General features: G+C 47.4%; 2 protein-coding genes across 2 annotated transcripts in view; one reads left to right on the top strand and one right to left on the bottom strand.

Moving 5' to 3' along the window:
* The window catches only part of LOC139472780 (protein CEPU-1-like), a 56,056-nt gene extending 43,391 nt beyond the window's left edge, over nt 1-12,665 (bottom strand). Inside the window, exons 1-3 of the mRNA XM_071255250.1 lie at nt 12,356-12,665; nt 7,656-7,949; nt 3,347-3,622 (exon numbers count right to left, since the gene is read on the bottom strand). Coding sequence (XP_071111351.1) covers nt 3,347-3,622; nt 7,656-7,949; nt 12,356-12,425 — 640 coding nt within the window. The 5' untranslated portion in view covers nt 12,426-12,665. The remainder of the gene's footprint in view (nt 1-3,346; nt 3,623-7,655; nt 7,950-12,355) is intronic.
* A 10,218-nt stretch (nt 12,666-22,883) lies between these two features.
* LOC139472583 (uncharacterized) lies at nt 22,884-25,412 on the top strand. Its single transcript, XM_071255048.1, has 5 exons — nt 22,884-23,227; nt 23,321-23,787; nt 23,954-24,559; nt 24,646-24,806; nt 24,846-25,412. The coding sequence occupies exons 1-5, from the start codon at nt 22,884-22,886 to the stop codon at nt 25,410-25,412; spliced, it is 2,145 nt and encodes a 714-aa protein (XP_071111149.1).
* Nucleotides 25,413-27,262: the final 1,850 nt, after the last annotated feature.

Below are 27,262 nucleotides of genomic sequence, written 5' to 3'. Positions count from 1 at the left end.
CAGTGACTGAGTGGGCTGTACGCCACTGTGAGAACAGTGACTGAGTGGGCTGTACGCCACTGTGAGAACAGTGATTGAGTGGGCTGTACGCCACTGTGAGAACAGTGATTGAGTGGGTTGTACGCCACTGTGAGAACAGTGACTGAGTGGGTTGTACGCTGCTGTGAGGACAGTGACTGAGTGGGCTGTACGGCACTGTGAGAACAGTGATTGAGTGGGCTGTACGCCACTGTGAAAACAGTGATTGAGTGGGTTGTACGCCACTGTGAGAACAGTGATTGAGTGGGCTGTACGCCACTGTGAAAACAGTGATTGAGTGGGCTGTACGCCACTGTGAGAACAGTGACTGAGTGGGTTGTACGCCACTGTGAGAACAGTGACTGAGTGGGTTGTACGCCACTGTGAGAACAGTGACTGAGTGGGTTGTACGCCACTGTGAGAACAGTGACTGAGTGGGCTGTACGCCACTGTGAGAACAGTGATTGAGTGGGCTGTACGCCACTGTGAGAACAGTGACTGAGTGGGCTGTACGCCACTGTGAGAACAGTGATTGAGTGGGCTGTACGCCACTGTGAGAACAGTGACTGAGTGGGCTGTACGCCACTGTGAGGACAGTGACTGAGTGGGCTGTACGGCACTGTGAGAACAGTGATTGAGTGGGCTGTACGCCACTGTGAGAACAGTGATTGAGTGGGCTGTACGCCACTGTGAGAACAGTGACTGAGTGGGTTGTACGCCACTGTGAGAACAGTGACTGAGTGGGTTGTACGCTGCTGTGAGGACAGTGACTGAGTGGGCTGTACGGCACTGTGAGAACAGTGATTGAGTGGGCTGTACGCCACTGTGAGAACAGTGATTGAGTGGGTTGTACGCCGCTGTGATTGAGTGGGCTGTACGCCGCTATGAGAACAGTGATTGAGTGGGTTGTACGCCACTGTGAGAACAGTGACTGAGTGGGCTGTACGCCACTGTGAGAACAGTGACTGAGTGGGCTGTACGCCACTGTGAGAACAGTGATTGAGTGGGCTGTACGCCACTGTGAGAACAGTGATTGAGTGGGTTGTACGCCACTGTGAGAACAGTGACTGAGTGGGTTGTACGCCACTGTGAGAACAGTGACTGAGTGGGTTGTACGCTGCTGTGAGGACAGTGACTGAGTGGGCTGTACGCTGCTGTGAGGACAGTGACTGAGTGGGCTGTACGGCACTGTGAGAACAGTGATTGAGTGGGCTGTACGCCACTGTGAGAGGGTGAGAGGGCATCGTTTTGATTCGTTGCTCAATAATATCAACCAATGGTTTGCTTATTCCAGACTTCATGACTCGGTCACAATCAAAGGCGTGGCATGAGTGCGTTAATACAAACGAAGTGAAATTTGAATAAGAACCCAAATCAAAAATGAATCTTACATTCGTAATTTATATGGTGAATATTGATTAACATTTTCGTAGTCGACACTGGCAGATTACACCAGGATAACGTTGTACTTACACCTGACTAGTAGTCGACACTGGCAGATTACACCAGGATAACGTTGTACTTACACCTGACTAGTAGTCGACACTGGCAGATTACACCAGGATAACGTTGTACTTACACCTGACTAGTAGTCGACACTGGCAGATTACACCAGGATAACGTTGTACTTACACCTGACTAGTAGTCGACACTGGCAGATTACACCAGGATAACGTTGTACTTACACCTGACTAGTAGTCGACACTGCCAGATTACACCAGGATAACGTTGTACTTACACCTGACTAGTAGTCGACACTGGCAGATTACACCAGGATAACGTTGTACTTACACCTGACTAGTAGTCGACACTGGCAGATTACACCAGGATAACGTTGTACTTACACCTGACTAGTAGTCGACACTGGCAGATTACACCAGGATAACGTTGTACTTACACCTGACTAGTAGTCGACACTGGCAGATTACACCAGGATAACGTTGTACTTACACCTGACTAGTAGTCGACACTGGCAGATTACACCAGGATAACGTTGTACTTACACCTGACTAGTAGTCGACACTGGCAGATTACACCAGGATAACGTTGTACTTACACCTGACCTGTAGTCGACACTGGCAGATTACACCAGGATAACGTTGTACTTACACCTGACCTGTAGTCGACACTGGCAGATTACACCAGGATAACGTTGTACTTACACCTGACCTGTAGTCGACACTGGCAGATTACACCAGGATAACGTTGTACTTACACCTGACCAGTAGTCGACACTGGCAGATTACACCAGGATAACGTTGTACTTACACCTGACCAGTAGTCGACACTGGCAGATTACACCAGGATAACGTTGTACTTACACCTGACCTGTAGTCGACACTGGCAGATTACACCAGGATAACGTTGTACTTACACCTGACCTGTAGTCGACACTGGCAGATTACACCAGGATAACGTTGTACTTACACCTGACCAGTAGTCGACACTGGCAGATTACACCAGGATAACGTTGTACTTACACCTGACCAGTAGTCGACACTGGCAGATTACACCAGGATAACGTTGTACTTACACCTGACATGTAGTCGACACTGGCAGATTACACCAGGATAACGTTGTACTTACACCTGACCTGTAGTCGACACTGGCAGATTACACCAGGATAACGTTGTACTTACACCTGACCAGTAGTCGACACTGGCAGATTACACCAGGATAACGTTGTACTTACACCTGACCTGTAGTCGACACTGGCAGATTACACCAGGATAACGTTGTACTTACACCTGACCAGTAGTCGACACTGGCAGATTACACCAGGATAACGTTGTACTTACACCTGACCAGTAGTCGACACTGGCAGATTACACCAGGATAACGTTGTACTTACACCTGACCAGTAGTCGACACTGGCAGATTACACCAGGATAACGTTGTACTTACACCTGACCAGTAGTCGACACTGGCAGATTACACCAGGATAACGTTGTACTTACACCTGACCAGTAGTCGACACTGGCAGATTACACCAGGATAACGTTGTACTTACACCTGACCTGTAGTCGACACTGGCAGATTACACCAGGATAACGTTGTACTTACACCTGACTAGTAGTCGACACTGGCAGATTACACCAGGATAACGTTGTACTTACACCTGACCAGTAGTCGACACTGGCAGATTACACCAGGATAACGTTGTACTTACACCTGACCAGTAGTCGACACTGGCAGATTACACCAGGATAACGTTGTACTTACACCTGACCAGTAGTCGACACTGGCAGATAACACCAGGATAACGTTGTACTTACACCTGACTAGTAGTCGACACTGGCAGATTACACCAGGATAACGTTGTACTTACACCTGACCAGTAGTCGAATATTTGATGAGGCAGAGCCAAACCTATTTGAGGCCTGGCATACATAGGTCGCCATATCGTGACAACTCACTGTTGTCAGAGTGGACCTCACAGCGACATCGCCGACTACAGTTTGTAGACTCCGGCTCTGCTTTCTGATGATGACGTCGGCGGGAGGGTTACCTTCGTATCGACAAACCAGGGAAACGGTGTCGTTTAAGTTGACCACGTGTCTGTTGGCTACAGCGTTGGCGGTCAAACTGTTTATCGCCGGCGGGTCTGGAACAGCGCGGATTGTATCAGGTGTACTGTGAGAAAAATCATACAATTCACAGGAATGTTATCCCATAGCTATAAATTCGACTTCGAGTCTGTTTGATACGATTTATATGTTGCAATAGTTATAATTTCAAAATGAAAACATTTAAAGTTAAAACAAATATAAAATAAATTATCATGTTTATACTGCAGCTACAACACAGAACACAAATATCATGTATGACTCGAATGTCTGAAATAAGGGGCGACAAAGAGAGAGGAGAGAGTGAGAGAGCGACACAGAGAGGAGAGAGAGTAGGTGAGAGAGTGACAGACAGAGAGCGACACAGAGAGAGGAGAGACAGTAGGTGGGAGACACAGAGCGACACAGAGAGGAGAGAGTAGGTGAGAGAGAGAGTAGGTGAGAGAGTGAGAGACAGAGAGCGACACACAGAGGAGAGAGAGTAGGTGAGAGAGTGAGAGACAGACAGAGCGACACAGAGAGAGGAGAGAGTGGGAGAGTGAGAGACAGACAGAGCGACACAGAGAGGAGAGAGAGAGAGAGTAGGTGAGAGAGAGAGTAGGTGAGAGACAGAGCGACAGAGAGAGGAGAGAGAGTAGGTGAGTGAGTGAGAGCGACACAGAGAGAGGAGAGAGAGAGTAGGTGAGAGAGTGAGAGACAGACAGAGAGCGACACAGAGAGAGGAGAGAGAGAAAGAGAGAGAGAGAGAGTAGGTGAGAGAGAGAGTAGGTGAGAGAGTGAGACAGACAGAGAGCGACACAGAGAGAGGTGAGAGAGAGAGTAGGTGAGAGAGTGAGAGACAGAGAGCGACACAGAGAGAGGAGAGAGAGTAGGTGGGAGACACAGAGCGACACAGAGAGGAGAGAGTAGGTGAGAGAGAGAGTAGGTGAGAGAGTGAGAGACAGAGAGCGACACACAGAGGAGAGAGAGTAGGTGAGAGAGTGAGAGACAGACAGCGACACAGAGAGAGGAGAGAGTGGGAGAGTGAGAGACAGACAGCGACACACAGAGAGGAGAGAGAGAGAGAGTAGGTGAGAGAGAGAGTAGGTGAGAGAGTGAGAGACAGAGCGACAGAGAGAGGAGAGAGAGTAGGTGAGTGAGTGAGAGCGACACAGAGAGAGGAGAGAGAGAGTAGGTGAGAGAGTGAGAGACAGACAGAGAGCGACACAGAGAGGAGAGAGAGAGAGAGAGTAGGTGGGAGAGTGAGAGACAGACAGAGAGCGACACAGAGAGGAGAGAGAGAGAGTAGGTGAGAGAGAGAGTAGGTGAGAGAGTGAGAGACAGACAGAGAGCGACACAGAGAGAGGAGAGAGAGTAGGTGAGAGAGAGAGTAGGTGAGAGAGTGAGAGACAGAGCGACACAGAGAGAGGAGAGAGAGTAGGTGAGAGAGTGAGAGCGACACAGAGAGAGGAGAGAGAGAGTAGGTGAGAGAGTGAGAGACAGACAGAGAGCGACACAGAGAGAGGAGAGAGAGAGAGAGAGTAGGTGAGAGAGAGAGTAGGTGAGAGAGTGAGAGACAGACAGAGAGCGACACAGAGAGAAGTGAGAGAGAGAGTAGGTGAGAGAGTGAGAGACAGAGCGACACAGAGAGAGGAGAGAGAGTAGGTGAGAGAGTGAGAGCGACACAGAGAGAGGAGAGAGAGTAGGTGAGAGAGTGAGAGACAGACAGAGAGCGACACACAGGAGAGAGAGAGTAGGTGAGAGACAGAGCGACACAGAGAGAGGAGAGAGAGTAGGTGAGAGAGTGAGAGCGACAAAGAGAGAGGAGAGAGAGAGTAGGTGAGAGAGTGAGAGACAGACAGAGAGTGACACAGAGGTGAGAGAGAGAGTAGGTGAGAGAGAGAGAGTAGGTGAGAGAGTGAGAGACAGCGACACACAGAGAGGAGAGAGAGTAGGTGAGAGAGTGAGAGCGACAAAGAGAGAGGAGAGAGAGAGTAGGTGAGAGAGTGAGAGACAGACAGAGAGCGACACAGAGAGAGAGAGAGAGAGAGAGAGTAGGTGAGAGAGTGAGAGACAGACAGAGAGCGACACAGAGAGAGGAGAGAGAGTAGGTGAGAGAGAGAGTAGGTGAGCGAGAGAGTAGGTGAGAGAGAGAGACAGAACGACACAGAGAGAGGAGAGAGAGTAGGTGAGAGAGTGAGAGCGACAAAGAGAGAGGAGAGAGAGAGTAGGTGAGAGAGTGAGAGACAGACAGAGAGCGACACAGAGAGAGAGAGAGAGAGAGTAGGTGAGAGAGAGAGTAGGTGAGCGAGAGAGTAGGTGAGAGAGAGAGACAGAACGACACAGAGAGAGGAGAGAGAGTAGGTGAGAGAGTGAGAGACAGACAGAGAGCGACACACAGAGAGGAGAGAGAGAGAGTAGGTGAGGGAGAGGGTAGGTGAGAGAGTGAGATAGAGAGTAGGTGAGAGAGTGAGATAGAGAGTAGGTGAGAGAGTGAGAGACAGACAGAGAGCGACACACAGAGAGGAAATAGAGAGAGAGTAGGTGAGGGAGAGGGTAGGTGAGAGAGTGAGAGAGAGAGACAGAGAGCGACACAGAGAGAGAGAGAGAGAGAGTAGGTGAGAGAGAGAGTAGGTGAGCGAGAGAGTAGGTGAGAGAGAGAGACAGAACGACACAGAGAGAGGAGAGAGAGTAGGTGAGAGAGTGAGAGACAGCAGAGAGCGACACAGAGAGAGAGAGAGAGAGAGATTAGGTGAGAGAGAGAGTAGGTGAGAGAGTGAGAGACAGACAGAGAGCGACACACAGAGAGGAGAGAGAGTAGGTGAGAGAGAGAGAGACAGAGCGACACACAGAGAGGAGAGAGAGAGTAGGTGAGATAGAGAGTAGGTGAGAGAGTGAGAGACAGACAGAGAGCGACACAGAGATGAAAGAGAGAGAGAGAGTAGGTGAGAGAGGGAGTAGGTGAGAGAGTAGATGAGAGAGTGAGATAGAGAGTAGGTGAGAGAGTGAGAGACAGACAGAGAGCGACACACAGAGAGGAGAGAGAGAGAGTAGGTGAGGGAGAGGGTAGGTGAGAGAGTGAGATAGAGAGTAGGTGAGAGAGTGAGATAGAGAGTAGGTGAGAGAGTGAGAGACAGACAGAGAGCGACACACAGAGAGGAAATAGAGAGAGAGTAGGTGAGGGAGAGGGTAGGTGAGAGAGTGAGAGAGAGAGACAGAGAGCGACACAGAGGAGAGAGAGTAGGTGAGAGAGAGAGGTGAGAGAGAGAGAGAGAGTAGGTGAGAGAGTGAGAGACAGACAGAGAGCGACACAGAGGGAGGAGAGAGAGTAGGTGAGAGAGAGAGTTGGTGAGAGAGAGTAGGTGAGAGAGTGAGAGACAGACAGAGAGCGACACACAGAGAGGAGAGAGAGTAGGTGAGAGAGAGAGTAGGTGAGAGAGTGAGAGAGAGACAGAGAGCGACACACAGAGAGAAGAGAGAGTAGGTGAGAGAGAGAGTAGGTGAGAGAGAGAGTAGGTGAGAGAGTGAGAGTAGGTGAGAGAGAGAGTAGGTGAGAGAGAGAGAGTAGGTGAGAGAGTGAGAGTAGGTGAGAGAGAGAGAGTAGGTGAGAGAGAGAGTAGGTGAGAGAGAGAGAGTAGGTGAGAGAGTGAGAGTAGGTGAGAGAGTGAGAGTAGGTGAGAGAGAGAGAGTAGGTGAGAGAGAGAGAGTAGGTGAGAGATAGTAGGTGAGAGAGTGAGAGACAGACAGAGCAACACAGAGAGAGGAGAGAGAGAGAGTAGGTGAGAGAGAGTAGGTGAGAGTGAGAGACAGACAGAGAGCGACACAGAGAGAGGAGAGAGAGTAGGTGAGAGAGAGAGTAGATGAGAGAGTGAGAGAGAGAGACAGAGAGCGACACAGAGGAGAGAGAGTAGGTGAGAGAGAGAGGTGAGAGAGAGAGAGAGTAGGTGAGAGAGAGAGTAGGTGAGAGAGAGAGAGAGTAGGTGAGAGAGAGAGAGAGTAGGTGAGAGAGAGAGTAGGTGAGAGAGAGTAGGTGAGAGAGAGAGAGAGTAGGTGAGAGAGTGAGAGAGAGAGTAGGAGGATGATTCTACTCACACCAGACATCTAGACTTGCCATGTTGCTCTTGTCTGCACGAGCCTGACATGACCAATGTGTACTTGAGTGGTTCCGGTACGTGACGGGTATTTTGAAATAAAACTTGGAGGGGTCCCCTCTTACAACCCCACACTCCAGTCCCCCATCCGTTCCCATGCTATGCACCCGGCAATAGGTGGTTGTCCCCTGTTTAAAATAGACCAAAAAGTGTCCCTGCTGCGTGGTGCTGCAGGTGAACGTGTAGCTCTTCCCTTCCATCACTGAGCCGGTGACAGGCTCTACTGTGGCTGTACCTGAAACACAAGTGTAATTCTGCCTGATAACATGTAGAGAGAGATAGAGAGTATTCCAGTTATATCGCGGCTTGTCAGCTTAATGTGGGAGGAAAGCCCGAAGTGATGCAGGTCTCAGACGTTTACCACTTCGGTGAAACCCACGAGCACGGGTATGGTGCTGACAAACCTAGAAACATAATCGAGGCAAACCGGGATTCGAACCCACAATCATAGGTTTCTGGCGTGCCCAAGGGACGCAACTCTGCACGGCAATCGCGGCGCTTTAGACGACTGGGCCACCTGTGCCCCCGTGCAGGGATGACCACATTATATCATAATGTGTTGCATGCGTTGTCGTCACATGCACGTCTCTGAATCACAATTACTGTTATCGCTGACACGGATAGAGTGACATGCGATATGCTAGGCTTGTACTTACAAACCGGACCACTACGCTATTGTACTGGTACTGTCTGCATCCATTAGTTGGACAAGATAGATACACAGTCAGTACATGGGAAGATATACTCAGAAGTACATGGGAAGGTATACTCAGTTAGAAGTACATGGGAAGATATACTCAGATAGAAGTACATGGGAAGATATACTCAGAAGTACATGGGAAGGTATACTCAGAAGTACATGGGAAGATATACTCAGAAGTACATGGGAAGGTATACTCAGTTAGAAGTACATGGGAAGATATACTCAGAAGTACATGGGAAGATATACTCAGTTAGAAGTACATGGGAAGATATACTCAGAAGTACATGGGAAGATATACTCAGAAGTACATGGGAAGATATACTCAGTTAGAAGTACATGGGAAGATATACTCAGAAGTACATGGGAAGATATACTCAGAAGTACATGGGAAGATATACTCAGAAGTACATGGGAAGATATACTCAGTTAGAAGTACATGGGAAGATATACTCAGAAGTACATCTGAAGATATACTCAGAAGTACATGGGAAGATATACTCAGTTAGAAGTACATGGGAAGATATACTCAGAAGTACATGGGAAGATATACTCAGAAGTACATGGGAAGATATACTCAGTTAGAAGTACATGGGAAGATATACTCAGTTAGAAGTACATGGGAAGATATACTCAGAAGTACATGGGAAGATAAACTCAGAAGTACACGAGAAGATATACTCAGAAGTACATGGGAAGATATACTCAGTTAGAAGTACATGGGAAGATATACTCAGTTAGAAGTACATGGGAAGATATACTCAGTTGGAAGTACATGGGAAGATATACTCAGAAGTACATGGGAAGATATACTCTGTTAGTCTACATGGGAAGATATATATTCGCTTGATTTACACCAAAAGAAATAGTGCTTCATGATATATATATCATGTGGTTTTAAGCAGATAGGTAACAAACACAGAACCATAAATTGATACGAGTTTTAGCATGTAGTGAAGCCTGATGGTGTTATCAATATTTTTGGTTGCTTTTTGGAAGCCCCGAGTAAAAACGCAACACAAAAAGCGAATCGCCAAAACGCACTATTTCAATGAATATGTGGGTATCATGCACCCATTTCTCGTGAAATCGAAAATGCACGATCTGTCACGAACTGTAGTGGGTATAAAACTGTGGCCGATTCTTGGACCTACCACTCCTTGGTCAACAATGCCACGCCTAACTCAAATTCAGAGAAACCAGGCTGTCGGACGTTTGGAAGCTGGAGAGTCTGTCCAAGATGTTTCCCGTCGTTTTAACGTTAACATAACCATAATTTACCGTCTCCTGCATCGATACAATGCTACACAGACCACAGATGACCTTCCTCGGAGCGGTCGTCCTAGGGTCACCACACCTCGACAAGATCGGCAGATTACCCGTCACCACCAGCGACATCTTTTCCTAAATGGAAGTGACAGTGCTCGACAGACCATAGCAACACATACTCGACACATTAGCCGGGACACTGTGATCCGACGTCTCCGTTCCAACAACTTCAGATGTCGCCGACCAGCACGTCGTCCTGTTCTCCAACCACGGCATCGACAAGCACAACTTCAGTGGGCACAGGGTCATCACATTTGGTCTGTCATCTTCTCGCTTTTGTGTCTCCCATGCAGACGGAAGAGACAGAATTTGGAGGCGTCGAAATGATCGTTTCGCTGACAGAAACGTTGTGGAAAGGGATCCACTGGGTGGACCTAGCGTCATGATGTGGGCAGGGATTGGACTTAATGCGAGACTTGGACCCATGTACTTTCTGAATGTTGGTCAAGGTCGGGGACACGGCGTCACTGCGCAGCGGTATATCGAGACCAAGTGATCAGACCCCTCGTTGTTCCATATTTTGCACAACATCAACAACACGTTTTCCAGCAGGACAACGCTCGTCCTCATGTTGCCAGAGCTACCATGGCCTTTCTGCAACAACACAACATCCGTGTTTTACCGTGGCCAGCCCTCACCCCTGATCTGAACCCCATCAACACTTGTGGGATGAGGTTCAAAGGCGTCTGCACAATGTGCGCCCAGTCCCTACAACTGCCGATGAACTACGCACAGCTGCTCTGGATGTGTGCAGGAGGATCCCTAGGGCCTTCACAAGTCGTCTGATACACTCAATGTACAGGAGATGTGTGGCAGTGATCGATGCTAATGGTGGTCACACCAGGTATTGACCGACATTTTGGGTATTGACCGACATTTTGGGTATTGACCTGAAACTGTGCAAGCCCTTAACATTTAAAAATACAATTATGTCATCTGCCTTTTAATCCAATAAACTGTCTTCAGTCATTTTTTTGGTCAATCTTGCCCTATTAGTATTTCTTGTCTTTACTGTTGAAAATAAAGAACATGTATACTGCATACTCGACTTGCGTTTCTTTTGGGTGTGAGTATATATATATATATATATATATATATATATATATACCTTGTAGCACATGGTAGTCTAATGTGAAGATATAGATACGCTTGGAGCTGTACCATAAGACATAGCACTACATGAGGAGACCTATATTGACGTCGTAGTACATGATAATCTATACACTCACGTAGTGCGCTACAAGATAGATCACACACTCACCTAGTATACTTGAGCATATATATATACTCACCCAGTACTACATGAAAAGACTTATACTCACCCAGTACTACATGAGAAGACATATGCTCACCCAGTACTACATGAGAAGACATGCACTCACCCAGTACTACATGAGAAGACTTATACTCACCCAGTACTACATGAAAAGACTTATACTCACCCAGTACTACAGGAGAAGACATGCACTCACCCAGTACTACATGAGAAGACATGCACTCACCCAGTACTACATGAGAAGACTTATACTGACCTAGTACTACATGAAAAGACTTATACTCACCCAGTACTACATGAAAAGACTTATACTCACCCAGTACTACATGAGAAGACTTATACTCACCCAGTACTACATGAAAAGACTTATACTCACCCAGTACTACATGAGAAAACTTATACTGACCCAGTACAACATGAGAAGACTTATACTTACCTAGTACTACATGAGAGGACTTATACTCACCCAGTACTACATGAGAAGACATGCACTCACCTAGTACTACATGAGAAAACTTATACTGACCCAGTACTACATGAGAGGACTTATACTCACCTAGTACTACATGAAAAGACTTATACTCACCCAGTACTACATGAGAAAACTTATACTGACCCAGTACTACATGAGAAAACTTATACTCACCTAGTACTACATGAGATGACTTATACTCACCTAGTACTACATGAAAAGACTTATACTCACCCAGTACTACATGAGAAGACTTATACTGACCCAGTACTACATGAGATGACTTATACTCACCTGGTACTACATGAAAAGACTTATACTGACCCAGTACTACATAAGAAAACTTATACTGACCCAGTACTACATGAGAGGACTTATACTCACCTAGTACTACATGAAAAGACTTATACTCACCCAGTACTACATGAGAAAACTCATACTGACCCAGTACTACATGAGAAAACTTATACTCACCTAGTACTACATGAGAGGACTTATACTCACCCAGTACTACATGAGAAAACATGCACTCACCTAGTACTACATGAGAAAACTTAAACTGACCCAGTACTACATGAGAAGACTTATACTCACCCAGTACTACATGAGAAGACTTATACTCACCCAGTACTACATGAGAAGACTTATACTCACCCAGTACTACATGAGAAGACTTATACTCACCCAGTACTACATGAGAAGACATATACTCACCCAGTACTACATGAGAAGACATATACTCACCCAGTACTACATGAGAAGACTTATACTCACCCAGTACTACATGAGAAGACTTATACTCACCCAGTACTACATGAGAAGACTTATACTCACCCAGTACTACATGAGAAGACTTATACTCACCCAGTACTACATGAGAGGACATATACAGTATGACGACGTAGAGGAACACGATCCACACAAATGTCTTCATGATATAATTCACAAATTAAAGTCGGTTTGGTCCCCCAAAACACATGACATTCTCACGAGCAGTTTGACTTCCGCGTTGTGGCGCTGTGTATGTAATAAACATTCAGATGTACTCCGGCAAATGTTGTCAAGGCCCGCTGCACATGTTCCGATTGTGTGGTGACCCACAATGCAGCCTTTGAGTGATATACGAAACCCGCACAACAGGTTAAGTTACCCTAAGCATTGTCGACCATCACATATGCGTATCTCTCATGCTGTCAATGATAAAGAGAAGCAAGTGACAGGGGGACCCCTTTCCCAAGGCCCTCGACTGTACCACGTGGTGTTGAGTATTAAACGAAAATCCTTGTATGTGTGTGTCATACTTCCTGTTTCCGTCCGTGTGACTCTGTTCTGTGAGTGTGGGTGGTGGGGGTGGGGGTGGGGGTGGGTGTGTGTGTGTGGTGGGAGGGGGGGTGGTTGTGTGTTGGGGGTGTAGGGGTGTGTGTGTGTGTGTTGGGGGTGGGGGGGGGCGGGTATGGAGATTATAGTTTTTTTCAGTTTTCTTTTAGTATAATTATGCTTGTTTGTTAGTTTGTTGTTTAACGCCGCACTCAGCAATATTCAAGCTATATGACGGCGGTCTGTAAATAAAATAATTGAGTCTGGACCAGACAATCCAGTGATTGACATCATGGGCATCGATCCAGGCAATTGAGATCGATGACATGTATCAACCAAGTCAGCGAGCCTGACCACCCGATCCCGTTAGTCGCCTTTTACGACAAGCATAGTCACCTTTCACGACAAGCATGGGTTGCTGAAGACCTGTTCTATACCCCGGATCTTCACGGGTTATTATAATTATGAGCCTGACATGTTATAAAGAAAAACAAACTTTGTAGCAAAGTAATGTTGATGGCAGACAATTGCATTTTTTGTTGTAACAGTCTGAAGCATAATTATCTTCAGAGATTATCCCTCCGAGACTGGCCAGGTCACATGTGAATAATTAGGATCGTCTGGTACATGTTTTCGTTGGCTCTCACAACAAACATTTTGAATCATGTTATACGATAACACAGGATATTGATGATCTAAAGTCATCTCAGGTAGTAGTTCACTGATAGGACCGAGGTCGTAGTCAAGTGACAGGAAGTTTTAGTTGATCTGAGATAATCAATCAATGTCAATGTGATTTGTTTTAACCAGACATGGCCATGTGCAATACCTTTTAGATAAGATGCCCCGGGAGTTTCCCTGTCCCAAACCTCGGTGATATCAACATGTGTGTGTACAGTAGCGGTATAGTGTGTGTACAGTAGCGGTATAGTGTGTGTACAGTGGCGGTATAGTGTGTGTACAGTGGCGGTATAGTGTGTGTACAGTGGCGGTATAGAGTGTGTACAGTGGCAGTATAGTGTGTGTACAGTAGCGGTATAGTGTGTGTACAGTGGCGGTATAGTGTGTGTACAGTGGCGGTATAGTGTGTGTACAGTGGCGGTATAGTGTGTGTACAGTGGCGGTATAGTGGCTACAGAGTGGCGGTATAGTGTGTGTACAGTGGCGGTATAGTGTGTGTACAGTGGCGGTATAGTGTGTGTACAGTGGCGGTATAGTGTGTGTACAGTGGCGGTATAGTGTGTGTACAGTGGCGGTATAGTGTGTGTACAGTAGCGGTATAGTGTGTGTACAGTAGCGGTATAGTGTGTGTACAGTGGCGGTATAGTGTGTGTACAGTAGCGGTATAGTGTGTGTACAGTGGCGGTATAGTGTGTGTACAGTGGCGGTATAGTGTGTGTACAGTGGCGGTATAGTGTGTGTACAGTGGCGGTATAGTGGCTACAGAGTGGCGGTATAGTGTGTGTACAGTAGCGGTATAGTGTGTGTACAGTAGCGGTATAGTGTGTGTACAGTAGCGGTATAGTGTGTGTACAGTAGCGGTATAGTGGCTACAGAGTGGCGGTATAGTGTGTGTACAGTAGCGGTATAGTGGCTACAGAGTGGCGGTATAGTGTGTGTACAGTGGCGGTATAGTGTGTGTACAGTAGCGGTATAGTGTGTGTACAGTAGCGGTATAGTGTGTGTACAGTAGCGGTATAGTGTGTGTGTACAGTAGCGGTATCGAGTGTGTACAGTGGCGGTATAGTGGCTACAGAGTGGCGGTATAGTGTGTGTACAGTAGCGGTATAGTGTGTGTACAGTGGCGGTATAGTGTGTGTACAGTAGCGGTATCGTGTGTGTACAGTGGCGGTATAGTGTGTGTACAGTGGCGGTATAGTGTGTGTACAGTAGCGGTATAGTGTGTGTACAGTAGCGGTATAGTGTGTGTACAGTGGCGGTATAGTGTGTGTACAGTAGCGGTATAGTGTGTGTACAGTAGCGGTATAGAGTGTGTACAGTGGCGGTATAGTGGCTACAGAGTGGCGGTATAGTGTGTGTACAGTGGCGGTATAGTGTGTGTACAGTGGCGGTATAGAGTGTGTACAGTGGCGGTATAGAGTTTGTACAGTGGCGGTATAGTGGCTACAGAGAGGCGGTATAGTGTGTGTAAAGTAGCGGTATAGTGGCCCTAAAGTGGCGGTATAGTGGCTACAGAGAGGCGGTATAGTGGCTATAAAGTGGCGGTACAGTGGCTATAAACTGGCGGTATAGTGGTTATAAAGTGGCGGTATAGTGGCTACAGAGTGGCGGTATAGTGGCTATAAAGTGGCGGTATAGTGGCTGCAGAGAAGCGGTATAGTGGCTATAAAGTGGCGGTATAGTAGCTATAAAGTGGCGGTATAGTGGGTACAGAGAGGCGGTATAGTGGCTATAAAGTGGCGGCATAGTGGCTATAGATTGGCGATATAGTGGCTATTAAGTATCGGTATAGTGGCTATAAAGTGGCGGTATAGTGTGTGTACAGTGGCGGTATAGTGTGTGTACAGTGGCGGTATAGTGGCTACAGAGTGGCGGTATAGTGGCTATAAAGTGGCTGTATAGTGGCTGCAGAGAAGCGGTATAGTGGCTATAAAGTGGCGGTATAGTGGCTATAAAGTGGCGGTATAGTGGGTACAGAGAGGCGGTATAGTGGCTATAAAGTGGCGGCATAGTGGCTATAGATTGGCGATATAGTGGCTATTAAGTATCGGTATAGTGGCTATAAAGTGGCGGTATAGTGGCTATAAAGTGGCGGTATAGTGGCTATAGAGTGGCGGTATAGTTGGTACAGAGAGGCGGTATAGTGGCTATAAAGTGGCGGTATAGTGGCTAGAAAGTGGCGGTATAGTGGCTATAAAGTGGCAGTATAGTGGCTATAAAGTGGCAGTATAGTGGCTACAGAGAGACGGTATAGTGGCTATAAATTGGCTGTATAGTGGCTATAAAGTATCGGTATAGTGGCTATAAAGTGGCGGTATAGTGGCTATAAAGTGGCGGCATAGTGGCTATAAAGTGGCGGTATAGTGGCTATAAAGTGGCGGTATAGTGACTATAAAGTGGCGGTAGAGTGGCTACAGAGAGGCGGTATAGTGGCTATAAAGTGGCGGTATAGTGGCTATAAAGCGGCGGTATAGTGGCTATAAAGTGGCGGTATAGAGGCTACCGAGTTGCGGTATAGTGGCTATAAAGTGGCGGTATAGTGGCTATAAAGTGTCTATAAAGTGGCGGTATAGTGTCTATAAAGTGGCGGTATAGTGGCTATAAATTGGCGGTATAGTGGCTATAAAGTGGCAGTATAGTGGCTACAGAGAGACGGTATAGTGGCTATAAAGTGGCTGTATAGTGGCTATAAAGTGGCGGTATAGTGGCTACAGAGAGGCGGTATAGTGGCTATAAAGTGGCGGCATAGTGGCTATAAAGTGGCGGTATAGTGGCTATAAAGTGGCGGTATAGTGACTATAAAGTGGCGGTAGAGTGGCTACAGAGAGGCGGTATAGTGGCTATAAAGTGGCGGTATAGTGGCTATAAAGGGGCGGTATAGTAGCTATAAAGTGGCGGTATAGAGGCTACAGAGTTGCGGTATAGTGGCTATAAAGTGGCGGTATAGTGGCTACAGAGAGGTGGTATAGTGGCTATTACATTGGCGGTATAGTGGCTATAAAGTGGCTATAAAGTGGCGGTATAGTGGCTATAAAGTGGCGGTATAGTGGCTCTAAAGTGGCGGTATAGTGGCTATAAAGTGGCGGCATAGTGGTTATAGATTGGCGATATAGTGGCTATTAAGTAGCGGTATAGTGGCTATAAAGTGGCTGTATAGTGGCTATAAAGTATCGGTATAGTGGCTATAAAGTAGCGGCATAGTGGCTATTTAGTAGCGGTATAGTGGCTATAAAGTGGCGGTATAGTGGCTATAAAGTGGCGGCATAGTGGCTATAGATTGGCGATATAGTGGCTATTAAGTATCGGTATAGTGGCTATAAAGTACCGGTAAAGTGGCTATTTAGTAGCGGTATAGTGGCTATTTAGTAGCGGTATAGTGGCTATAAAGTATCGGTATAGTGGCTACAGAGTGGCGGTATAGTGGCTATTTAGTAGCGGTATAGTGGCTATAAAGTGGCGGTATAGTTGCTATTAAGTAGCGGTATAGTGGCTATAGAGAGGCGGTATTATTTTGTGATTTCAGAAACGAAACTAAAACGAACTAAAATGCTCAAAAATATTTCTAGAACTATTCAATATAGAATATTTATTTGTCTTTTAACATCTTGTCAAAGGTTTCTGATTACTAAACAACAAAATACAACATAATTTTGATCAAAGTTTTGATACGCTTTCTACAAAAGTAAAGTAAATTTCGTTTCCTATGCAAATCCTATCGATAATTTATTCAGTAACCCAAGGGACGTATAACTCGTGTTCGAACTTCCGGTTATTATCGATCGGTCTTCGACAGTTGTTTACAATGTTTGCTGTGAACTGTCTTTCTTCGTTAATTGATTAAAGATTCAGTGAGTATTGAATCTAAAGGTAGGGATAAACAGCTGATAAAGTAAGTGACTGTAAATGAAATAACTGTGCGCGACAGATCGCGCTTTGAGTTTTTAATGAGGGGCGATTTGATTTTTTTTTTAGCGTCAATCGCGCAATCGCGCGGTCTGGGTTGGACACTGTGATAGTGGCTATTAAGTAGCGCGATTGTGGGTATAAAGTTGCGTGATATTGGCTATTAAGTAGCATGATAGTGGGTATAAAGTTGCGTGATGATGGTTATTAAGTGACGCGATAGTGGGTAGAAAGTTGTGTGATAGTGACTATTAAGTAGCGCAATAGTGGGTATAAAGTCGTGTGATAGAGGCTATTAAGTATCGCGATAGTGGGTATAAAGTTGTGTTATTAAGTAGCACGACAGTGGGTATAAAGTGGCGTGATATTGGCTATTAAGTAGCGCAATAGTGGGTATAAAGTTGTGTGATAGAGGCTATTAAGTATCGCGATAGTGGGTATAAAGTTGCGTGATATTTGCTATTAAGTAGCACGACAGTGGGTATAAAGTGGCGTGATGTGGCTATTAAGTAGCGCAATAGTGGGTATAAAGTTGCGTGATAGAGGCTATTAAGTATCGCGATAGTGGGTATAAAGTTGCGTGATATTTGCTATTAAGTAGCGCAATACTGGGTATAAAGTTGCGTGATGTGGCTCTTAAGTGGCGCGATAGGGGGTATAAAGTTGCGTGGTATTTGCTATTAAGTGGCGCGATAGTGGGTATAAAGTTGCGTGGTATTTGCTATTAAGTAGCGCGATAGTGGGTATAAAGTTGCGTGGTATTTGCTATTAAGTAGCGCGATAGTGGGTATAAAGTTGCGTGGTATTTGCTATTAAGTGGCGCGATAGTGGGTATAAAGTTGCGTGGTATTTGCTATTAAGTAGCGCGATAGTGGGTATAAAGTTGCGTGATAGTCGCTACAAAGTGGAATGATAATGGCTCTAATGTGGCGGTATAGTGGATATAAAGTGGTGTAATAGTATCTTGAAAGTGGAGGAATAATTTTGCGTTAAAGACTGAAATGGGTCGAGGTAACGCCGCTTTAGTACAGTATTAGTGGTTACTTATGAACTGCAGTGTACAATCTGTATATGTTGACTGATTCACGTCCGTGTCTCGCGCACACGATATATTTGATGTGGGAACCACTCAGACTATGCCCATATTTGGAACAGAGAATCGCCGATCATCCCAAGTTGCGGCGATGACATACACTAATTTCCTAGAAACTTTGACAAACAGTGCTTTGGTTAAAATAGAACAATTGTATTGTGTAACAATTATTATTAGTAAGTATGTTGGTAAATACGTTCTTATTTAAAGCCATGGCTACATGCCAAATAAAGTCGAACCAATGTTAAGTTTCCACAAGGATGTTTTTTAGCTACCATGCAAAAAAAGTCAGTTTTAATATGCTGTTAAAATTCCAAGACTGCCTTGTGAAACAGCGCCCAGGAGAGTAGTTGTAAGCATCAGTCTGGAACCGCTCAGGATTCTGGAACCGCTCCTGGCTTCTGATTGGTCGAGAGGCTAACGTGACCTCTGTGACGTCACTTCCGGTCACGTGACCTGTGCAGTGCATGATGGGACTTGCGTGCGCATCCAAGATGGCGGCACTTCCGTTTCCGGTGGCGAGCGCCTCCAAGATGGCGGCACGTCCGTGTCCGGTGTCGTGCGCCACCAAGATGGCGTCGCCTCCGTTTCCGGGGAGGAGGGGAAAACCCGGAGAAGCGCACGTAAAAGGTGAACAGGATCGACATTGAAAGAAGCGCGTCAAAAATCTTTTGTTGTAGTTGTTGTTGTTCTAAACATAGACGTGGTGAAGGGAGGGTGGTGGTGAAGGGAGGGAGGGAGGGAGGAGGCGGGGGTGGGTTCACGGTGTGGGGGGTTGGAGGGTCGTCAAAGCAAAGGAGGAAAGCGTTCTTTCGGGAGAGATGGGTGGCCCTGAAAAGGGCCGTTTTGATGCTTACATGCATGTGCACGCAACGGTGCAAAGGCACGGGTGGACTTTCATTTGGCGTCTGACAGGACACCTACTGGTGTGCGTTAACCGACGCACGTAGGTGTCCTTCAGCACAGTGCCGCAGTACACACATTCGAAAGTGTCATCCCGTGCCCTTGTACCAAGGGCGTACACAGGCAGGCCCCCTTGGCATCTGCCGCATTGCCATGCTGGAGACCATGGTGGTGGTGGTGATGCTTCTTTCCACAGGGGCAAAGGTTGTTTCACTGTGGCGATTTCTAAATCCCAGTTTTCAGACTTGATGTTGTTGCTGCTGTTGTTGCTGTTGCTCATGATGATGCTTTCTTTTTAAATCAATTTTACAAGTGACACTGAACCACTCGAATCCACTCTTGTTTTATAGGAGAGGCACTGACACCCTGCTTCCTGATTGGTTCGCCAGGCAGCAGCTCCGATTGGTTCGTTCCGGTGCCTGGTCAGCACCTCGGTTTTCCAAAACGGACCGACACTTGTCTTTCTTTTCCATAGGAAATGGATTTTACCATGGGAGAGAAACCACAACCCCGGTTCGGCCATTCAGAGCCCCGCATGGCCCGAGCGCCGCTTCTGATTGGTCGACAACCCAGTCTTCGGATTGGTCCGATTTCGATCCGGTTTTTTTCTTCTTGGGTAGCCTTGGTATTTTTCAGGTAGACGGTCGTTTGAATGCTAAAGGAAGGTGGATCTTCATAGGTAGACATGAACGTGGGAATGTACGTTGTGTCACCCCCATGCCAATCGGAATGTCATGTGTGTGTGTGTGTGTGTGTGTGTGTGTGTGTATGTCTTCAAACAGACGTTGACGTTGATGCATAGAATAGCGTGTTGTCAGGCAAAATGTGGTGTCCTGTGTATGTATGTGTGTGTGTGTGTATGTGTGACTACAACCATGGATGTAGTATTGAGATGAATAGAGAAAGATCGATACACCTGCCTGACGTTTGCACATGTCATGTACTTCGTGTCGCGATGTGAACGTCATGTACTTTGTGTGTTGCCATGCAAACGTAGTGTCATGTGTGTGTGTGTTTTCAAATTATTATTATTATTATTATTTAAGGATAGAGAGTTGTTGACACTCGTGTAGGTCGACAGGCGTACTGTGACACGTGTTTTCATGCACACGTGATGTTTGACGTGGTGTACTACGTGTCTCTATTGATCTATTTATCTATATCTATTTTATATCTATTTATTTTATTTTTAGACGTGTGCCTCCAAGAGGTCTAGGGGAGGGTGTGGGTTCTTTGTTTTGGAGGGTAGGGGTTGGCAAAGCAAAGGATGAAAGTTGTCTTTTGGGTGAGATGGGTGGCCCTGAAAAGGGCCGTTTTGGGGAAGAACAACTTTTCTGCTGCTGTCCAAGAAGAATCACCATGCCCAAGCTTCATGACAAGACAAGGATCGTCGAAGCGGTACTTGTAGTCATCGGGGTGCCCATCGTGGCACCACTTGTGGGTCCAACAAAGAAAAGAAAATAATTTTAACAGGAACTTGAACGGGAACTTGAACAGGAACGCAGGACACGGGAAACGTCCTCCTAAGCAGCCGGCTGTGCTACGTCATTCGTGTACCTCTGTTTCTCTTCGCAGAGATAGTGTAGTTGTAACTGCTTCTGATGTTTCACCAGACCGGTTAGCTTGAGGTAATCGCAGTCTGGGGACCACTTGTGATGTGCCGCCCAAGGATTGTCGTGGGGTGCCCATTGTCTCAGCCGCACCCCACATTGGAAACAGCACACACCATCGGCACCCTGAGTGTAGACAAAGCCCGCATGGGCCATCTCTTCAGCAGTCTGATACATTTGCGTGGGCCACGCCTCAAACGAAGCGAGCCTTCTTTCAAAGCGTAGATAATAGTGCGATGGCGTTTGACTGAGTAGTGACACCGCATCCTCGGCATTACTCTTACTCCAACATCCACGAGTATCTGTACTATCCATCACCACATCTTCACCACGTGTCGTCGTACCACTCTTCTTTGTTTCAGCCATTCTTGATTTTATCACATCAATTTTACAAGTGACACTGACTCACTCGAATCCACTATTGTTTTATAGGAGAAGAACCGGATCGAAAATGGCTGCTTCCTGGTTGGTCCAAAACGCAACGCACGGATTGGTTCATTCCGGTGCCTGGTCTGCACCTCGGTTTTCCAAAACGACCCGACCCTTGTGTTTCTTTTCCATAGGAAATGGATTTTACCATGGGAGAGAAAGCACAACTCGGCTCGGGTGCTGTCTTCTGATTGGTTGGTGCTGTCCTCTGATTGGTCGACAATCCAGGCTTCGGATTGGTCCGATTTCGATCCTGTTTTGGGGAAAGGTTGTCCATCCATCAGACGTTCAGTCCCTCTTAGAGTACAGACGTTCATTAGACACTCAACACTATCATGACGAGCAACCAAAGTACGCCCTATCGTTTGGAGAGGAAAGATACCACCCGCTCCAGACGGTTAAGAACTGCTAATCATACCTATCGTTTGACTTTCAACCCAGACTACTTGGACACCGTACCACCGGAACGCGTTCCCATGGAACTGCCAGCTTTATTTGACAGGGTAATCGATGACTTTTATGAACAGATGTCAGGTCAGAAGGGAGATCGTATTGGTCTAGATATCGATCATCCCGCTTTGAACACCCCCATACGGATTCCCTTTCTTCGTTTTGAAGATCTCCATGGTCTAAATATTTTGCATGCCGTGGAAAAAGTCCAACAGTCCAACAAAGACCTGAACATCGATGCCACCATGGATGTGACTTTAGTACACGTCGCAGATCCCGACAGGCTAGGATCGGGCAGTGGTGTTCCCCGGCTGAAAAACGTGATTGGACTCGAAGCTTTTTTAACACGCAAAAAGTGCATTGTACGGATCAAGAACGAAGGTCAATCCTGTTTGGCACGGGCCCTGGTGGTGGCACAGCATTATGCCCAGAAGCCCTACTCTTTGACCCCAGCATGGAAAGCCCAGCAAATGAGACTGACGAGAACGGATCGGGTCGACATTCAAGGCATACAGGCACGGAACTTGTTTCGATGCCTTGGCCTGCCTGAAGGTCCCTGTCAGGGCCTGGACGACCTCGCACGCGTGGGACGCGCCTTGGCCCACCTGAATTATCAACTGAAAGTCTACAGTCAAGAGGTTGACCAGAGACTGTTGTACAAGTGTGATGAGGCTCCACCCACGCCACCGTGCTGTATGTATATCATCATGATCAGCACTACGATGTCATCACTTCCATGTCCGCTTTTTATGGCTCTAACCATTACTGCGAACGCTGTGACCACCGTTACGATCATCCCGAAAACCATCCCTGCACCAAGGAATACCGCTGTCACCGCTGCCTCCACTCTAGCTATTGCGGACCCCAAGAAGAGCACGGGATCCCTTGCTTGACATGTCAACGTTGGTTCCCCAATCAACCGTGTTACAAACGACATCTCCAGTCACCATCAGAGGGAAAACCCAGCGCCTGTCAATCGATTCACAGGTGCCCAAACTGTTTTCAGATGGTCCTCGTCTTGGAGACCCCCATGGTTCATCACGAGTGCTTCGATGAAGAACATCCCTGCTTGGTGTGCCGAGAACCCATGACTCCAGATCATCGCTTTTACATGACACCTCTCCGTGAAGAAAACGAGGAGGAGGAGGAGGGGGAGGGAGAGAAAGCGGAGGGGGTAGAGGAACAACATCACCTACGAGACAATGTCCAATACGTCTTCTACGATTTTGAATGCATGCATGACACGGGGGAACACATTCCAAATTTGTGCGTGGTGCAACTAGGATGTGGACGGTGCATCAGTGAAGTGAGCAAGGACTTGTGCGAACACTGTCCATGGAGAGAAGAAGGGTATGGTCCCAGCCGTGAGAATGTGTTTCGAGGCCCCACCACGCGACATGATGTGTGTGTGTGTGGTTGACCACGTTGGCTGAAATACCCAAGAAGAAGCCCAACCAAGAGGAAGAGGAGGGCAGCACACGCAAGAGGACAACAGCCCACCTGGGGAAAAAAAGAAAACGGGATTGGCACCCCCTCAAGAAAGCACGCTTCCAAACGTCAACGACATGCTCCACCCCAGCAGGAGGCGGAGGAGGTGGAAGAGGTGGAGGGGGAAGAGGTCATGGAAGTGGAGAAAACAAAGAAGCCAAAGAACAAGAACACCACCACCCATACAGTCCTGAAGGAGGATCGCATTTATGTGATGGCCCATAATGCACGATCCTATGATTTACATTTAATCCTGAAGGGTCTGTCCCCCCTCCTGGTGACACTCCCCACCAAGATTCGACAAGGCCAACGCATTTTGCAGATGACCCTGGGACGGTTGTGTTTCGAAGACAGCTTAAATTTCATCCCTTACCCCCTGAAAGCCTTTCCCAAGAGCTTTGGGTTGAAAGAACTGAAAAAGGGTACTTTCCACACTTTTTCAATACCGAAGCCAACCAGACCTACAGAGGTCCCTATCCACCAGCCGTCATGTACGATCCCGATGGCATGTCTCCCGCGGAACGCACAGCATTCCTCCAGTGGCATACCAAAAAGTGCAAGAAGGAGCATTGTTCGACTTACAAGCAGAACTTTTAGCCTACTGCCAGAGCGATGTGGACATTTTGAGACGGGGATGCGCCGACTTCCGACAGAACGCCATCCACTCGGTTGGCATGGATCCCTTTGTAGAAGTGATGACAGCTGCAGCGTTCACCATAAATTCCTTCCGAAAATACGACCTGAAACCCAATACCATCGCCATTCTTCCACCTCAAGGCTACCAACCCAAGAGAAACTATTCCCAGGCCTATATGCACTGGCTCCACTATCTGATGGAAACGGACCACCATCTGCACCTCCAGCACGCCAGGAATGGAGGTGAAAAAGAGTTCACGTGTGGAGAGGGCCAACATCGGTACAGCGTGGATGGCTACGATCCAGTGACAGGCACCGTCTACGAATTCCTGGGCTGTTTCTGGCATGGGTGCCAGGCCTGTCACAAGACCCAACGTGGAAAACCGCATCCCGTCCTGGGCACGTCGTTGGGAGCCCGTTACACCGACACCCACAACCGCTTGAGTCTCTTGAGTCAACACCCTGAGGTGAAACGGATCGTCACCCTGTGGGAGCACGAGTTTACGAAAATGCAACGGGAGGACTCCGCTCTGCGTGCTTTCTTGCAGGGACCCCACTGTATTCACGTCCCTGGGCCGCTCAACCCTCGCGACACCTTCTATGGAGGACGCACCAATGCCACACAATTATGCTACGAAGCTCAGACTCCCCCTGCGAGCACACGGACGAAGAGAGGTCATGGGTGGGGACGTACGCCACCGTAGAACTCCAGGAAGCCGTGAAGAAGTATGACTACCAGGTGCTTCAGATCTACGACGTTTGGCATTTTGACACCTTTGCACAGCATGACCCCGACACCGAGCAAGTGGGACTCTTTGACACTTACATCGATTGACATTTCAAGGAGAAGCTCGAAGCCTGCAGATACCCCGAAGGATGTACGGATCACGACGCTTACATCCAGGAGATCTATGACAAAGAAGGCATTGGGTTGGACAAGGACCGCATCGAAAAAAATCCAGGACGTCGCACGATTGCCAAGATGCAACTGAATTCGCTCTGGGGCAAGTTTGGGCAACGGGTAGACTACAGTCAGAACGTCTATATGAACGATCCTGTACAGTACTTTGCCTTGTGGATGGATGAACGCAATACCATCGAGGATGTGACCGTTGTCAACGAACACATGGTGGAAGTGACCTATACCCAGCAGAAAGAATTCCAAACCCCTCATTCTCATTTCAACGTCGCCATCGCTGCTTGGGTCACTGCCCAAGCACGTCTCAAGCTGTACGAGACCCTTGCCCTGGTGGACCGCAGGGTCTTGTACTTTGACACGGACAGCCTCATTTACATTCGTCGACCCCACGACGAGCTGGGCCATTCGTTGGGTGAGTTTACAGATAACTGGACGGAAAAACCATCAAGACGTTTGTGTCAGGAGGCCCCAAAAACTATGGCTATGAGTTAATGAACCCCAGACCCGATGGAACGCGCACGACCTGCAAAGTGCGGGGGTTGGCTTTGAATTACCGAAACCAACACCATCTCAACTTTGACACCATGAAAGGACTGATACTAGGACAACGGCCTGGGAAAGAGGGGGAGAAAATCAGTTTGGATTACCCTCATCAGATCATTCGAAAAGGACCTCGGCACGAAAACGCACTTGTGATCCGACCCACCCGAAAAGACTATCATACCGTGTACGACAAGCGACGTCTCGTCTACGACGAAACCACAGGGCTACCTGTAGACACGCTCCCCCTTTGGGTACAGAGTGGACTTTCTATAAATTTTTTCATGACAGCGGATCGAAACTGAATCGACATGGACCCCTACAGAAAAAAACGGATCGAAATCTGACCAATCCAAAGCCTGGGTTGTCGACCAATCAGAGGCCGCGCTCGGGCCATGGTGGGCTCTGATTGGTCGAACCGAGGTTGTGCTTTCTCTCTCACACTACAAGCCTAACCCTATGGAAAAGAAACACAAGGGTCGGTCCAGTTTGGAAAAATTGAGACTCAGACCAGACACCGGAACGGGCCAATCAGAAAGCAGGACCTCCGTGGCTTTTAATACGACCGACGCTCTCCGGTCATCACTTTTCACTGAACGGACCAAGCAACGCCCCTCTGATTGATGTTCCTCACGTTGTGTTGGTTGTTGGCGTTTTATCTGGAAGAAACATGTGTTTGGAGAGAGTACCATCAAGTGTTGACACACATCCGTGAAGACTTGGAAAGAAACAACAACAACGAACAGAACATCCGGACAACATCATGTCGAAACGGTTGAATGACAAGACACGAAGCGACATGAGTGGCCAAGGAAGCAGTGGAGATGGGAGCGGTGACATGACTGCTGAACTGTGGGGTGAAGTGTACGACTTGATGTGTTTAAAGATGAAGATCGACGACGCGTACGCCAAGTTACGTGCGAAGGGCGACGACATGATGTGCGAACAGATACGTTCAAAGATGAGGAAGCTGACTGAACCCCAGAAAGGAGCATCGAAGAAGACGATAAAGAAGATCCAGAAGAAAAAGCGAGCAAACCCACAGCAGTTGTTGTCCCCACAGCAGCAGCAACACCCACCACCACCACAGCGCCAGTCACCACCACCACCACCACCACCACAGCAGCAACAGCAACAACAGCAGCAGCGACAACAGACATCGAAACGAAGGGTACATCCTTTTTGAAACCTGCAACGCCTGCAAAAAGACGATCACGGAAGAAATTATCTCTGAAGATCTCTCCTCAAGAACAGCTGTAAGTACCCTGCTCTTCTTTGTCTCAGTCATTCTTGATGTGATGTTGATGTTGATGATGATGCCGATGTTGATGATGACTATACCTATTCATATGATGAATGGACTCTGTCCTATGATTGACAGGACCCCTGATGTCAGTTCAGCCCAGTCCGTGCTAGAACAGTGGTGGGAACAAACCCCTCGGGAGCCCACCTATTCTCCGAATGCACCTGTGACAATGGCGACGGGTGACCGTGATGATCATGAAGCGCTCAAGCTGATCACTCTCCCTTCCATGGATCTGGACACGCTCCCCCTGCTTGAGGCTTCTTGGTCACCAGCAACACCGGAAGAAGTTCATGTCTACTCCTCAGGTATGCCCATGGTTTGCGACGATGATGATGATGATGATGCTGATGATGATGACAACGTTGACCTGGATCCTTATGGAGAAGCTCAACTCACTCCCCTACAACGCGAATGTCGTGTTTGCCGACGGCAAGTGATGTGTCATGTCTGTTGTCTGGAGCTCATAGACTGTACTTGTATGTTGACCTATGCCAAG

Source organism: Haliotis cracherodii, unplaced genomic scaffold (genome assembly GCF_022045235.1).
Source record: "Haliotis cracherodii isolate W230 unplaced genomic scaffold, xgHalCrac1.p SCAF_25, whole genome shotgun sequence".
Taxonomy (NCBI): Eukaryota; Metazoa; Mollusca; class Gastropoda; order Lepetellida; family Haliotidae; genus Haliotis; species Haliotis cracherodii.
Note: the sequence above shows the minus strand (reverse complement) of the source record. Positions and strands in the feature narration are given on the sequence as shown.